The sequence below is a fragment of the Sinohyriopsis cumingii genome, chromosome 14 (assembly GCF_028554795.1).
Source record: "Sinohyriopsis cumingii isolate HCF-2022 chromosome 14, ASM2855479v2, whole genome shotgun sequence".
In the NCBI taxonomy this organism is placed as follows: Eukaryota; Metazoa; Mollusca; class Bivalvia; order Unionida; family Unionidae; genus Sinohyriopsis; species Sinohyriopsis cumingii.
Window position 1 is genome coordinate 87,739,364 of NC_142974.1, and position 17,474 is coordinate 87,756,837.

The window sequence follows — 17,474 nt, forward strand, 5'->3', positions numbered from 1 at the left end:
AACTTTTGTAGAGTATTTTATGAACATTTGTGATACCTAGCCCTGATGTCAAGAAAATTTCATATCTTCTCCTAAAATTAATATTTTACATCATCTGACTTATTTATAATAGTTCAGAAGGTATTTGCATTCTTACCTTAGGTAGTGTTAGTGACAAGGATGCAAATAACATTTTAGCTCTATGTTTAACATACGGCACCTTTTTATTCTTAAAAAAAAGTAATTCCTTAAATTGTATGAAAACCTAATCAGAGGTAAAGCACGAGTCCTCCCAGGACAAATCAAGCATTTATGTATTTTAGTCCCTGACTGACCTGTGAATAAATCCTTGTTACCAATTAAAAAAATATAATAGTATTCAAAAATCTGAGTTCCAGTTAAAAAAAATTGAAATACTTAGAGAAACTGGGGCCAGGCAGAATCTTAATAATCAAGACATTATTCTTATCTTTTCAACTGCATAATGTGTGTTATAGATTTTTAACAGCTTTAAAAAATTTAAGTCTTGCAGCGTGGCAGTTTATAGTGATGTCTAGCACTGGAGCATGATGCCACAGACAAGTAGTATCATGTCCCACCCAGTCACATTATCCTGACACCAGTCCAAACAATAACCTCTTAATGCTGAGTGCCAAACCAGTACCATTTTTATAAGTCTCTGGTATGACTCTGCGACGGTTTTGAATCCGCGACCTCCAGCATCCAAGGTAAATGATCTAACCACTAGGCTTCCGGAATGATCTTTCAACTACATAAAAGAGCTAAGTGACCAAAAATAACTCGAGGTGCATTTGATTATATTTTCCATGGGTGCAAAATAGCGAGTCAAAACTCCCCTGAATGAAGTATAAAACAAACCTTGGTGTCAGAACTGGGGGTCGAATTAAAAATCGGGGATCTCTGATGCACCAATGAGGGTTACAAAAAAGGGGAACACTGTCATAATATTTGTGCCCTGTTAGCACAAGTTACTGTCAGCAAATTGCTCTGTCATTAAAGATGGACTTTGTTTATGGTTTGGGCAATGCACTAACAACTTTCAGCTACATAAATTGTTTTGGGTAATTTTAATACATTTTAAAAGTTCTGCATTTTATGTCAATTTCTTTGTGTAAAATATGCAAATATGCTGCTTATCTAGAAATCCACATCTAATTTTTTTAATAATCATCATGTCATTTGCTTACCTAATTAAACACAACCAAGTCAAATTAAGACATTCATTTCCAGTAAACTTTTACCCATTTCTCCATTTTATGAACAACTGAATTGTTATTTTCCAGAGTTAAAATGACTGTATTGTAAACAAAGAGCTTGAAGTCAGCTCTGTAATAGGCTAACTTTTTGTTATTCATTGTACCACATTTATTGTTGTCTCCCTTATGAGGCCTGCCCAATTCAATGCCATGAATGACCTTATTTTTAGTGGTATATGCACCAAGACTTTAAAACAATTTATTTCCCTAAACATCATTAATATCCATGAGTATACTGAATGTACTGAAGCAAAGAACTTTAGTAATACCTTTAGAACATTATTTAATTGCATAACACATCTAGTACTGCATATAATATTCTAAACTTCAGTAAGGTAGAATAAAGACTTTTCACCCTACCTGAGTAAAAAAAAATGGCCCCAGATTAGGGCTGCAAGATTTACTCCAATTTTAAATGTGTACTAATGTAGACTAAGAAGCTGCCTGAAAGCTTGGCATAAGTCTTGACAAAAAGATACAATATCAAAACCATGCCATTTAATCAAGAGATTCTAAACTCACCCCCACCCATGCAAATTACTTGTAAGAGCTGAAACCTATTTATACCTTAGTCCTATGACATATGATGTTTGATAGAGGGTATCAATATTTAAAATATTAGTCTAAATTTTACTTCTACTAGTTACTGGACATTTGAGTACATTAACCAAGAAGCATCTGCACCATTTAATAAGATGCCATTTGATGATTTTTGGTGAAAACTCTGTGTTGATATGAACATCAAGTAGAATTTGTGACACAATTTTCAATGTTCATTGTTGCTACCATATCTCCAATCAGATAATCATAATTAGTCTTTTGGTGAAAAGCCCATTTGATATGACATTCAAATTAGGAGGATCAATATTTTAAATAAAGCTGCAATGGTGGCCATTCTAGATTTCTGACTGCCATAATTTTCAATTAGTATGAACTAGACAGCATAAGAAATCTTTTGGTGAAAAATGCAATGCTGATATGATGCTCCATCTAGGAAAGAGTAGAAATAAGACTTTCGAAAAGTTGGCTACGGCAGCAATGTTGTATTTTAGACTGGCACCATTTTTAATGGCCACTACAGTGGCCATATTGGAAGTCACATTTGCATCATTTAGATACAGGACCAAGTAGACATCATAATAAGTCTTTTATTTAAAAAAACCTGTTGATATTATGATATTGCCATCCATTCAGAAGCAAAATCAAGACTTTCAAGATGCTTCTTCATTTAGAAAGGGTTAGCCAATCATATTCTGTATGTAAGGGATGTGGGGTTGGTATGTTATATAGTATATATGTGGATGCATGTGAGAGAATAGTCAAACACAGAAGAGATAGATAATACCAGAGTTCAGAGACACAAGATAATGAGGTAGGAACTTTACAAAGGATCTTACCCATAATGCTTTTTTTTGGTACTGATATGTTCTTTTCTACCATTTTCAAAACAGGACCTGGGGTACCCGGAATTGGTAAATTTATGCATAAAATGGTAAAGTCATCAAAATTTGAGTTGTTTATATACAGTGGTAATTCACATGCAATATACAAAAACAAGATTCTTGAATATTTAAAATGGGGATATTTTTGTTTCATTTCATAAAATTAACTCTTACTTCAACCAAATTTGGCATGCATTCCCCTTGCTAATCTACAACTAGATCTTGCAGTCACCATAATTTGAGATATACAACCAGACTTAATTCAGTGAGGAAAAAGGCACACTACAAAGTATAGCATGACCAAAGCTCTTTGCTGTGAAATTGTCAACATAGACTGCCATTGATGCAAAATATTCTTAAAAACTGACCTCAAGTTCCCCTGGCAAAGCATACAAAACAGAGCTAAAGTGCATTACAGTAATAAGGCTGTAATATGTAAATCAAACTCATCTTACAAATCAGGGTGGATGTCTTACATTGTCCAACTAAAGCTACATGTATAACACTCTATGTACATATCTTATTAATGTTAGTTGCGTTTTTATTATTTTTTATTGTTAAAAGTCTGTAAAATAGCTCCATTGAGTTGATGTTTATTATTATATAATGCAAACTACTCTAAATAAAATTTATTTATTGTGTTCTTGAATAAACCAGCTTTTAGGACACAAAGAAATCTTTTGAGTTACATTATCATGTTAAAAATAAAATTTACTTTAATAAATAATAGGCAGAATGGTTTTAAAACAAAAATAAAAAGGCAAACTTTCAATAATAAAGAAACTGAATACAAATCATATGGTGAAAAACAGTCCTTTCAAGTGCACTAGATGCAGCAAGGGATCATGTGAGTCATTGATTGATTAAGATGAATCCAATAAACTGACAACAACTGGGGCCAGATTTACTAGAATGATCAACTGGGAAAAAATCTGGCCCAACAAACCAGTAGCAGCCTAGTGGAGACCCAAAAACCTCACTGACATTCTAGTCAGGGCAAAGCTAATGCCTAATACTAAGCAAGACCACCCTAGTATATCAGGCCCCTGTAGCAAAAAAAGGTGCAAAACCTGTCAACATACGATAAGAGACTAACACAGTGAACATACATGGTCCAAACAGAACGTGCAAAACAGAATGTAATTTATCTCATCACATGTAAGATCTGTAGCCTTATGTTGGAGAAACTGAAAACTTACACAAAAGGATCAATCTTCCCAGCTCTGAACAAAGAAGCTCAACTTAAGTCCAGTTGCAATATACTTCTCTTCCAACGGCCACACATTCAGTAATATAACACTTATTGCAACTGGAGTTCCAAAACCAGGAAAGAGAAGGAATCTTACTGGATTCACCTTAGAACACTGAAACCAAGAAGACTAGAAATGGACAGCCATGCACAAATAAAATCATCTTTTTGCAGCTGACACATTTAAATAATTCTTTCAATTTGCTTATTAGTCACCCAATAACCTATAATTACTACTAAAACAATTATCTAGGACATAATTTGAAGTTATGCAAACAGACATAAAATAAACATAGAGTGATATGGCTTATCAATTTTTAGGTTATATAAATATTTTTCAGCATCAGGATCAAGTTGAAGGCAACTAAATGAAGTATCAAAACCTTAAAGCTTTTATTCCTGTAGAAATAGTGATGTAAAATTTTTGTAACCTCAATACTTTCCGTATTTTCTGTTTGTCTTGTCTGTGTCTTGTACATGCCTTTGAAAATGACTCATTCAGAGTTGAAATCATTTGGGCTAGTTGGAAACTGGTTTTGTACTGTTTGTTGTCAGTTTACTGCATATATATATATATATATATATATATATATATATATATATATATATATATATATAATAATTTACCAGATGAGGTGTATTTAAACAACAAATGTTACTAAAAACTAGACAAATGATCTACTCCTACATTAAATATGTACAAGGCTTCAACTATGTGTAAAACTTTGGAAGTGAGTACATGATAATGATGTTGTAAAAAGTAGCAGAACTGAATTAAACACAATCATACAAATGACTGTTTCTATAGATGTAGACTAAGAAGCTGCCTGAAAGCTTGGCATAAATCAGCTGACTTTATATAAGTTGGTATGGAATTCCAAAGTTTGGCTCCTGAAATTTTAGTAATGTTTCCTAAGTTTCTAAACAATTATTACCCCAGATAGAACAAAAATATTCTAAATATTCTAGGTGTGGCATGATACATACACTTTAGAATATCTTTCAATGTTCTTGAGGGATTTTATTCTGTTCAAGAGATAAAGCAGTTTTAATGAACTTATCAACTTGTATTTTCTAGCACAAGATAATGTCTATCATGATGACATGCAGTTTTTCATTTTCAGACTGTTGTATATCCATTTCTTTTATCATTACTTTGAAATCATTTTTCTCATCTTTTACTCTTGCTCGATGACTTATAATCATGGCTTTTGATTCGGCTGCATTTATCTTCATACCATTGTTTACACCAGTTATTTATTTTTACCAAATCCTTATTTAATATAGTACTAATCTCATGATCTACTGATCCAATGTATAATAATGTTGTGTCATCTGTGAACATGGTGGTGGTGGATAGCTCAGTGTGATATGGTAAATCATTGATGTACAGCAGAAAGAGTAATGATCCATGAACTGATCCTTGTGGAACACCTGACTTGATCAGTGTCTTATCTGAAAGTTTATATAAAATAGAAACTTCTTGTGTACCTTCAAGACAGGTTTGAAACCAAGTTATGCTTTCATGGTTAACTTGGTATATGCTGAGCTTTTCCAGCAGGATTTTGTGATTTAGAAGGTCAACAGCCTTTGTAAGGTCAAGAAACACTGTGCCTATACTATTGCTGTTATCCAAGCATCCACCATTCTAGTTAGTGTAGTCTGGCATAAATGTCCTTCACAGAAGCCAGATTGTCATGAATTTAGTAAATAAAATGAATCCACACAGTTTCTAAATTCATTACAAGCATGTCTTTCTAGTATGTTTATCGTTAATAAAACTGATATAGATATATAGTTATTCATCTCAGAAAGATCTCCATTCTTATGTATTGGAGTTACTTTTGCCAGTTTTGGCCTATTGGGAAGAATACCTGTAAAAATACTTAGATTGAAGATATACATAAGTGAAGGTGCACTCAAATGAGATGAGTTTGCATATATCATCTAGACATGTTGCTGTTCTAACATTAAGTTGGTCTAATTCATTTAAAATGAATTCAAGACTTTTAGGTAATCTGAAGCACTCTTCTTTGCTAAGTTTTGAAGAAATGTGCTCCTTTAATTCATTGCTGGAGAATCTTTTATGAGCCGTGAGACCCACAAGAATTTCTGTTTATATTCACAAAGTAATCATTGAATGCATTTGCAATTTCAAGAGGTTTTTGCTGAATATCACCATTTTCGTTACTAATACATGTAAAATACTGCTCCGGTGGCCTAGTGGTTAGAGCGTCTGCCTCGGATGTGGGAGGTTGTGGGTTTGATCCCTGGCCGAGTCATACCAAAGACTTACAAAAATGGTACTAACACCTGCCTCGCTTGGCGTTCAGCATTAAGAGGTTAGTGTTAGGACTGGTCGGTCTGGTGTCAGGATAATGTGACTGGGTGGGACATCATGCTACATGTCTGCGGCATGATGCCCCAGTGCTAGACATCACTATAAACTGCTACACTGCAGACATCGTAGTGTTATGACTGAAAATTTTTTAAAGCTACATTAAAAATCAAAATCACATCACATCACCTCACTAATACATGTAAATGGCAGGTAATTAACAGACTTGCCTCTCAAGTCATTGAAGGTTTTATTGGTATAAAAATGTACCAAAGATAGACAGTGAAACCATCAGTCATCATGTCCCACCAGGCTGACCTCTTAATGCTCTGTGCCAAGTGAGGAATCTGCTAATACTATTTTTATAAGTCTTTGGTATGAATGGGCTGGGGTTCGAGCTTTTTGACTCCTTGCATCCAAATAATGCAAATTTATTTCTTTGAAAAGTTTCTGGCATGTTTCTGTATGTGGTATACTACTTTGCAGCTAGTAACTGTGGCATAGTGGATAAAGTACAACATGCACACTTAACTCTGAAACACAAGGTTGAGAGTTCATACTCACTGGCAGGAAACATTCATGCTACAATGGTATTAATTTTCTTACTTATAAACTTTTCCGAAATTCAGTTTTTGTATGTGTAGATTTATAATTGTTTACATTTTGGGAAATTAACACTGGTGTAAAATTCTTAAAAACATAATCAGAATCACAAAAGACTTTCACAGCAGAAACAACTATCTGCATTTTTTTTATGCTGTTATATTGTAAAAGGCAGGAATACATTCTGATATAAAACATTTCTACAGTGAGAGAATGTTGAAATTGGTTAAAAGGATAAGAAATCTTGAACAAAATAAAGCTATCTAAACTCTTTCTTCAATATTAATATATTTTATTTTGTTTCATTCATGAGAATTTGAATTTATTAGAAAAAAAGACATCTGAGTAAATAAAATCTGACTAAACATTATGACTTTAGTTTGAAGAAAAGCGCCCATATGGGCTGCCAAGTGTGTGAGATATTCCTGAAAATTTTACTTCCGTTACGATGTTAGTCGAGAAAAAAACACTACACAGTGTTGTTATTGAGGCAGTAAGATCTTGACAACCAAAAAATATGTATCAGGGTCGAGGTTATGGGTGAAACGATACGCTTGTGCCACATATTGATACCATTCACAATACACAGCCTGTGATACGATACATGTCAATACACACATAAACTTGATGGTCTTTCCTTCTCTGGAAGGTAGGTGGTGCCCTTTTACGTATGTGGATATTGGTAGTATTTCCATTATGCAGATTACAGATAGAGATATAGTTATCATATATCTGAATGCAATTCTCACCGATAACAAAACAAAAGTATTTTGAAAAAGACTACCTGTTGGTTGTCAACGAGTTTTATTTAACGTTTAAGCAATTTAATGGTGGCTCCATTTAACACACTTTAACCACCAGGCCCTTTGTTTTACACTTCATGAATGCTTTGAAAACATCTTATTACCAATTTCATGTCTCACTTAAACTTGGAAGACATTATGATGTTATCTTCAAAACAGAAGAAATAAAGTAATTTTCCTCGTGCAAAGAAAATCTCATCTAGAACAAATCCAGGCATGGGAATGAGAATGAATACCAGCATAATATATCACATCATCTTACATTTTGATGCAAATACTGCTGTGACCAAAGGTACTTGTATTTGTAGGTGAAGGACAACTATTGACAACATCCTGTCCTATTCCATATTTGTTTAAATCTTTTTACACAAGGTGATAAACTTAAGCAGTTTAAAATCTGCCACATTGTTGATTCTGTGCTAATTTTATTTATTCCATTATCACCATCATTCACTTGTTCAATATCTTTCACTAAAAGGGAAATTCCAAATTTGTACCCCATGTACAATGTAAGGAGAGATGCTGCTAGGGTTTTATCTTCAGGGCGACTTTGCCCTTTGTCACCAAAAGAAGTGTCGGGTAGAAAGGAAGGGGGATTAAGAACAGTCACAGTTCAGCATCTACCTAACACTTCAATATCTCTCTCTCTCTTTCTTCCTGCTCCACTTTTTGTACAGCTCTACTAAAATCAAAATCTTTAAAAGATGTCACCTCTAGTTGTGTAAGTATTAATCTTTTAATTATTTCTGAGCATACTCTGTTCCTTATCTGTGTATGAATATTTTTCTGTGCTTCAAGCTGAAGGGGCATATGCATAGTTAGATTTCTCAGCTTGAAGATGTTGGGGAACTGATCTTTGTGGCTGTTATTCACAATATTTCAGAGCTCAGAGATATTATCTTTTGGATACACCTGCTCCAAAATAGCCTTCCTCCCTAACATAAACTTACTTTCTTAAATCATTAATTAACTGACTACCATGCCAGATTTCTTATCTGTTCCATAATGCTGGATTATGGTCTTTAGTCCATCAATGCTAAAGTCTGCTTGTGCAGACAGAGGTATTCAAATAAATCTTTACTTCTTAATTCAATTTTTTCATCCTTATTTATCCCGTTTATTCTAACCCTGACAAGTATATACGGTTTTGTAGCAAATGATAAAAAAAATGATGATTGCATTCTACTTTTAAATTGTCTTTAATATGCTCAGTATTCTGCCCTGTCTACATTTGGAAATACAGCTGAAATGGAGACTGACCATCATGCCCTCTATTTTTTTCCATCCAACATGTACAGCTGGCTCATATTTATAGCTATTTAAATCACAAACTGGTATCTCCAATAACAATTTCAAAGTTCCAATAATCCAATATACTTCATAACTTTAAAAATTGTTGTTATCATCACTTTCACCAGCCAGTACTTACCAAACGAAAACGTAATGAACCACCTGGGAATCAGACATTTGGGTTTTCTTGGTGGCTCATATTTTAAACATGCATTTGTAAAACATTCTTCATGTAAGGTTCAAACTAAGCCCTAATGCTTATTCCAGGGCACAAAGAGCCAATCAAATTTAGGCTATCAGTTGCCTACCCGAAAAACACAAGAATGGTTACATAAACATTGTATACTTTGCAGAGTATATTTTCATAATTTGTTGGAGTTCTCACACATCACTGTTCTCCAAGTGTGTGAATTCATAAAAATATTGACAGATTCAGGCAACTGCAACCCTGACAGCATATCTGTTTAAGTACTACATGTATATATAAATGACTTTCGTGAAGTGTCTCTGTTGCATTGCTAGTACTTCCCGTTTGTCACTCAGGGAATAAGCTATGCTGATTTCTGATTGATGATTGGTTGTTATTATATAACCTGGACAGGATCAAGCAATAAGGTTTCAGAGTAACATATTACGCCATGTGACACTGGTAGTGTTGCTTTCAAATCAACCAAAGTAGACAAGATTCAATTCAAACAAAAGCTTTGCCTAAAAATGGTTATTAAATGATGAGTAAAGTACGTCATTATACATGTGGAACACATTTGGAATGTATCCTAAATGCTGAACATGCTGCTGGGTTAAGATAATTAGCACGGAATGAGGGGCAGATTATGAACCATGTTGCTTTGTTTTAATTTGCAGACATCCAGCGAGTATTCTCAATGGTCTATTTCGTTTTTACTAATAAAAATGAGTGCCTAGTACTGCAAATGTTGTTTCAAATTAATTCTGTAGTAAAAGAATAACAAGGCAAGCTAATACAAGTATTCATGACTGCTGAAGACTAAAACAACTAACACATTATCGTTTTGCATGTGTGTGTGTGTGGTATTGATTTTTTATGTAGCTTTAACAATTTTTCAGTCATAACACCATGATGTCTGCAGTGTGGCAGTTTATAGTGATGTCTAGCAATAGGGCATCATACTGCAGACATGTAGAATGATGTCCATCCCAGTCACATTATCCTGACACCAGGCCGACCAGTCCTAACACTAACCTCTTAATGCTGAGTGCCAATCGAGGCAGCTGATAGTACCATTTTTGCAAGTATTTGGTATAAATAGTAGGACTAGGAATGCTTGTATTGCTGGCGATAAGCAGCATTTTAAGATTTTTGTTATGATTTTCCAGGTTTTCTGATAATAATAATGATGATTTGTTAGTATCGAAAATCAGATGAAGTAAAAGTAGACTTCTTTAATGAAACAATTAAAAATATATTAATACTGAAGAAAGTGTTTAGATAGCTTCGTTTTGTTAAAGGTTCTTATCCTTTAAACCGATTTTGACATTACCCGCTTTATGGCTATTCAGCTAACTTTAATGTCGGCCAACAGAACTTGAAAATATGTCCATTTGCTTCTGCGGGAATTTGAATTTATTAGAAAAAAGGTTAAGTAAAATCTGACTAAAACATAACTTTAATTTGTAGAAAAGAGCCGATATGAGCTGCCAATTGTGAGATATTCGTGAAATTTTTTCTTATCGTTCCGATGTTAATCGACATCGGGACACAGTATTTGGGCAGTAAGACCTCAACGTCCAAAACAAATATCATGGTCGAGGTCTAACGTTGTACGAATAGAACTATTATTGTCAAGGTTGTTCAGAACTATTCGCACACAATCGTTTTTGTTTGTACCCCTGTACACAGGGGCTCGTTACAAAGAAAATCAAGGGTATGGGGATTCTAACCTGTAACAACAGGTTAGAGCCCCATCCCTTGATTTTCTTTTAACGAGCCCCTGTACACAATCCAGTCAGAACTTAAACATGAAAGAAATCACAAAAGTTTTGTGATATATATATATATATATATATATATATATATATATATAAACACACACACACATACACTCTTCATGTTTATCGTTTTTAAAATCGGTTAGGTGTACAAACGGGAGCGTATGCGAATATCTGGCCCAAACACGTTGCCCATAAACCATATATTTCAAAACAAAAGTCAAGTACTTGTGTCCCTTTGCCCGATCCTGGCGGCCCCAAAAGGACAGCATTAATCCCTTGGGATCCAAAACCTTGACCTGGCGATAAATTAGTCGGTGCCATTGAGATTTAAACGTGCCAATTGCCAACGTTCGCTGCGACCTTCGTCAATAGTTGGTGACCGAGACTGGATTTCTACCATTTAATAAATGTTATTTTTCTAAGCATAATTGGTTTGTTTACCCGACAGCGGGTGGGCATAATAAAGTGCGTTTTAATTATAACAATGTCGATTTCGCGAATGCAATTAATTTGTGTATTAACTTAATCTAGATAGCATTTAATATTTCAATTAATATAAATGATTAAATATTGGCCTTTTTGTACACACACACACACACACCAAAAAACGTTGCCGTCTGCAAAATGGACTAATTGTGGTTTTGCTAACAGCTTCAATCAATATTTCTATTTCAAGAATAAAATTTGTGTATTAGCTTATTTTAATTTAGTTTCACTTTTTAGTATAAAGTGTGAAAATGGATACTTTTCACCAAAAAGGACCAAGTATATTTATATTAACAATTTCAATCTATGTTTCTATTTCAGGGATCACCTACACATTTTTGTAAAATGGCCCTATACAATTTTTTTTTAATTCAGCCGATGGTCTTAATTTTTCCACTAATAGTGTTTACTAATTGAAAGTAAGTGCAAAATTGTTGATTAGTTTGCTCTTTTAGTTCTTTTTTGGTACATATGGGTTTTGGCACATATGGGTAGGGCGGTCCCCATGGAGGCAAACCATCTTATATCAACACAAACTCTGTACATGTAGTTTTCATTTAGCATCCACTCTGCAAATGTATGCCTCTTCTGATTGGGCTTATTCTTGTTCAAGCAGATATGTGTACCGATCGCTTTCCGTCTGTAGAAAATACAATGTTTGTATTGGTTCAACCATAGTCGTTGATAAATAAAATTCCTGTCTTTCAGTTCCTGAAAAATGTTTGTCCATTGAATTATATCAATCCAGTGATGTAGAAATATGTGCTCAACTTAAAATTCCCCATATCTTAAAGAGCACGACAATGCTCAGTTTGTTGATTGGCATCAATATCATACAGTGTTTTGATGAATTTTAGCAAGTCACATAATTGCCAGTTTGTGGCTGATTTCAAAATATGGTTCGCACTTCCTACATTATTACTTTTCCATGTTTTTTTTTTCTTCAAGGGATACGCTTTTTCTTAAGGAAAAATCAAACACACAAACACATACAAATGTACGCGCGCACGCAAGCAAAATAAACACACACAAACGAACGCGTGCATAAACAACACATACACACAAACGTACACACAATTTTTGTGTTTAGGGACAAGTGTTTTTTCTTAGGGGGAAAATCAAACACACACACATACACACGCACGCACGTTCCGAGCTTTAGCTGAGCCGATCAGGAGATCAGTTAATTATACATAAATTATTTATAGCTTTGAGTAGTCAGATACGTGATCTGTTATGCTTTAGAATATGTGTATAACTAGGGACATATGATTAGGTACGCTATAGCTATGCGGGTTAAAATAGTTGAATAACTTGAATGTCCCTACAATGTCCCTAAATGAGTCTCTATAATATCCCTTTTCTATGTCCCTATTTTTTGGTTGTATAGTGTCGGTAAGTTAAGTAAGACGAAGAGAACTGTTCGAGAGGCTCCGAGATTTAGCTGAACCAAGCATGATATATCGACGTTATTTATAGATGGGTTATTTATAAATTTGATTTTTGTCTTCTTTTTTTTAATTGATTTACTTAACTGAAAGTATTTTGTAAATACATTTTGGAGCTTTTTGAAATGCTAGTCTATTTTCTTGAAAAATAAGAACACACTGTGATAAAAGTTCAGTAAAAATATTATGGAAACAGTATTACAGTAAGATATACCAAAGTTCTATTTATATATAAATATCTGCAAAAATGATTACTGGTACAGATATAATTCCTAACATATATGTAGTTCTAACGAAAGTGTAATGAGGAAATTTTGCGGAGAAAATGTCAGTAAGCGAAGATGAATGAAAATAATGCAAAACTTGCTCCAATTAGCAAAACACAGAATTGGAGATAAGGACACAACTTCTGTGAAATGTGTAAGAAATGTGAATAACAAATCATTTAGAATAACTGAAGCATTTATAGTTTTCATTTAGTTTGTTTTTATGACGAGAGAGAGAGAGAGAGAGAGAGATATTTCAGACTATCTAGTAAATCGAGTGAGAGAATTTCCCGAATACCTGGTTGACTAGGATTTTTCCGTTTTTTGGGGGTTTAGGGTGAAGAAGTGCAGGTAAGTGAGAGTCACTATACTTTGTTTCCGGTTCCGGTTGATATGACAGGCTTGAGGCGTAAACGCGTTACTGGAAGTTACTTTCACGCTTTGCTGCACTTTTAAATATCAGCAGGAGTATTAGCAGCAGTTTTCAATAAATATCTTGCATATTTTATCGCTATCAAGTTCCAAATGTGAATCATACGACATTTAGAGGAAACTGAAATTCGTAAATACATGGCACCTAAAAGTGGGAGTGTTTAATCTGTTCTATCAACTGACCGAATAGATTGAAATACAGGTTGGCAGAATGCATTTTTCGATTCCAGATACGCAGGAACTAAAAGGTGAAAACGGCGTACCTTACACAGTGAGTGACGAAATTACATTAGTCCATAAGATTTCACCGTTAGTTGCAGTTGTTATGTAATTTGTAGTCCTACAACGTAAGACACATCACCCGATATTTTTGTATGGGGTGGTGGTGGTGGGTCTTTCCGCCAAACTAACGGCACTGTCTAGCGTGTTTTAATGCCGATTAACAGTGTAAAGAAAGTCAAATTTTCAGGAATATCACACACAACTGGCAACCAATAACGACTCTTTTCTACAAAGTAAAGTTATTATGTTTTCGTCAGACATTACTAACCTAATGTCTTTTCTCTAATAAATTCAAATTCTCACAAAAGAAATTGACCTGTTTTCAAGTTTCATTGGCCTACATTTCAGTTGGCTGGAAAGTGATGAAAGCCGTGAATGCAGAAGTCGGGTTAAGTTGAAATAGTTTCCTTTAACAAAACGAATACAGCCATATCTTGCCTATTAGAGCTGTAAGCAATCTTTTGTTTCATTCAAGAAACATATCTCCCACATGAACCTACTCAAACATACTTTGGCATACCTCGACTGTCATCGCATTGCAACAAATTCAGATGTATGTCAAATGAACATGAAAATGCGTCCATTTGCTAGTGTCATTTTTTCATTACACCAGGATAAATACAGCACAGTAAGTATATTAATTATACATAAATTAGTGGAAGAGTGTCGGTATAGGCTGCCAAGTGTGTGAGATATTCCTGAAACTTTGACTACTCATTCTGATGTCCACCGGCATCGGAACATGCTATGCAAGGCCATTATTAGATAACCTAATTCAAATCCCAATAAATTTGAGCAGCAGAGAGGGTGAACAGACCACTTAAGGGAGTGGTCACCCTTGTGTTTGACCAAAAAAAAATAGTGACCCTTCATAGAGGTCAATTACCACGTCTACGATTATTGTTTGTCCCAAACAGAATTGTAGACGCCCCTCTCTGCTGCTATCAATATTGGGAATCATCATCTGAATCATGGGAATCTTCATCTGTTTCATCTTCATCTGAATCTTCGGAATTTGTTCTATGTTTCAAGTAATATTCAAGTTCTGATGGTGGTTTTTCTATTTTTGGATTTATGTTCTTTCTGTGTTTATAATATATCATCAAACTTCTGTATCGATCTCCACCGCAATTTTTACAAATCTGATATAATCCTCTAACGCCGTTGTTACAACCAACACAACCTCGTGGACCAGCATGAGGGTTTTTCTTTATAAGATAATTATGTTTCTTGCAATATTCTCCACGGCATTTTTTATTACAATTGTTAGTGGTTCCTTGACATAACCACGCACAGTTGTTCATTATATTAATGATATCTGTTTAATTCAATTTAATTTTATCATCACCCCTGTTACCCAAATATTTTATCAATACCCACACGATATCTTGTTCTTGGATCATGTAAATTTATTGTTATAAATCCATGCGGGGTAGCTTGCGCTCGTGAGAAGAAATTTTTGAATTTAATTATATCCATGTCACCACCACACCAAGTTTTATGAATATTTCGCAACGTGTGTGTGTCTACGCCATTAAACACAACTAAAATGTTGCAGTTGTCTCTGATCACCTTCGGAATTTGTGTATATCGTTGAGTAACATAGATCACGTCTGTATTTTTATGTCTCCCTCGGGAAAATATTCTGGCTGGATTTGATTGTTTATCTAGCATCACATCGTCGTATACAACTAAATTATTAATAAATCCGTCTATGGAATCTACGGATGGTGCTTCATCAATATCGATTATAAACTCTATAACATCATTATCTTCATCCAGTAATCGCGCGTTTTCATTGAAATCTTTAAGTACATCATAACATCGCTGATCATCAACGGATGGTGCTACTAAATACAACTTATCCCATTTCAACCATCTCATTATCAGATTAAGTAATAATTGCGTCTTACCCGATCCAGATGGTCCCATGATAATCATTCGGATGGAATTCGGTAGTGCAGGATGGTGTTTAACTGGCTCTCGCTGCCGAGTTGCTGAGAAATCAATTATATCCATATATATTATAACATGAATTTATATTGTTTACGCTGTAAAGTTAAAACTCCAACTACTGATTTAGCTACAGTTATAACAAAAAATAAAAAATAACGTATGGTGGAAAATGTTCTGTATGCGGTAGAAAGAAATTTTCGTTTTTACCTAATAAGCGTGGTGGTGATATTGCTAATTTGATGTCAAAGTTTCCAGGTGCTCCATGGGCTAAATACAGTGGAGAAAAACATCTACCAGGATATAATTATTGCGGTCCTGGTACTCGACTCGATATCAGGCTCGATGATCAAGATCAACCAAAACCAGGCGAGGAACCAATAAACGCTATTGATCGAGCTTGTCATGCTCATGATGTAGCTTATAAAAGTCAAAATCTACAAGATAGGCATATTGCAGATGTAAAATTAATTCATTCATTAAATTCTATAAAAAATAAAAATATTAGAGAATCATTAGCTAATTGGTTAGTAAGATCCTCGATGAAAGGTAAATTAGCGATTGGGGCTGGTAATTAATAATGGAATCAATTTATTATTCGCCGAGAGGATACTGGAGAGGCAAAGCAGCAATTGGTAAACTCGCTGATGCAGCGGCGGTTAAACATTCTACTGCTAGCGCGTGGTTGTCCAGGCAGGCAATATGGCAAATTTATCTACCACGTCCTAAACAAATTCAGTACTCGTATTTCGATGTCAGTGTTCCTAATGAAGTTCATCAAGCTGATATTCTGTTTTTACTGCATGATACTGTGCGTGGAAAAACGTACAAGTACGCGTTAACCGTAGTTGATGTTGCAAGTAGATATAAAGAAGCAGAGCCGCTATCGGCGAAAACATCATCTGAAGTAGCCGATGCGTTTGAACGAATTTATCAATGAGGTGGTGGACCACGAGGTGGTCTACGATGGCCGCAGCTACTACAGGTTGATCCTGGCAAGGAATTTCTTGGTCCAGTATCATCGCTGATGAAACAACATAATACCAAAATACGACGAGGTCATACTGCAATTCACCGTGATCAAGCAATTGTTGAGCGATTTAATCGAACACTTGCTGAACGGTTATTTGGATATCAATACGCGAGGGAATTTATTCAGGATAAAAGATCTCGCGAATGGGTTGCAAGATTACCAGGCGTGATAGCTGCATTAAATAATGAGATTACACGAACAACCAACATGAAACCCATTAGCGCGGTCACAAAAAAAAATATACCAACACAACAGAAAGATGCTGGAAAACAAAAAATATTAGGTGATGTCACAGTCAGATATTTATATGAGCCTGGTGAACTTGAAGGTGGTAAAGCGAGAGCAACTGATCCTATTTGGAGTGTTACCACACACAAAATATCTACCGTGACAAGATCCACTGGAAGAAATGTAGGCGTTTCCAGACCTGCAATCTACAGATTAGATTCGGCCGCTCCTCAACGTGGATTTACACGTGAACAACTACAAATAATTCCCGCGGATACACAACTACCACCGCGATCACTTCGGTGATTTCGATCACTTAACTAGCACTAGTGCCAGCACCCAAGGCGCTAGCGCCTCTACGTCGATTACACTCAAGACAGGTTAACATGGTATT

The 17,474-nt window shown here is 34.9% G+C and overlaps 2 protein-coding genes across 5 annotated transcripts in view; one reads left to right on the forward strand and one right to left on the reverse strand.

Annotated features, from left to right (window-relative positions):
* LOC149784320 (adenylate kinase-like) overlaps window positions 1-11,343 on the reverse strand; it is a 30,516-nt gene extending 19,173 nt beyond the window's left edge. The window contains exon 1 of the mRNA XM_089932347.1: window positions 11,178-11,343. Coding sequence (XP_089788473.1) covers window positions 11,178-11,273 — 96 coding nt within the window. The 5' untranslated portion in view covers window positions 11,274-11,343. The remainder of the gene's footprint in view (window positions 1-11,177) is intronic.
* Window positions 11,344-13,538: 2,195 nt separating this feature from the next.
* Window positions 13,539-17,474, forward strand: part of LOC149784321 (sorting nexin-17-like) — a 196,658-nt gene continuing 192,722 nt past the window's right edge. For all 4 annotated transcript variants that reach the window (XR_016413845.1, XM_089932348.1, XM_089932349.1 and 1 more), the window contains exon 1: window positions 13,539-13,855. Coding sequence is in view for 3 of the 4 variants with exons in the window: in XM_089932348.1 (XP_089788474.1) it covers window positions 13,796-13,855 (60 nt within the window). In the remaining variant the exon portion in view is untranslated. The remainder of the gene's footprint in view (window positions 13,856-17,474) is intronic.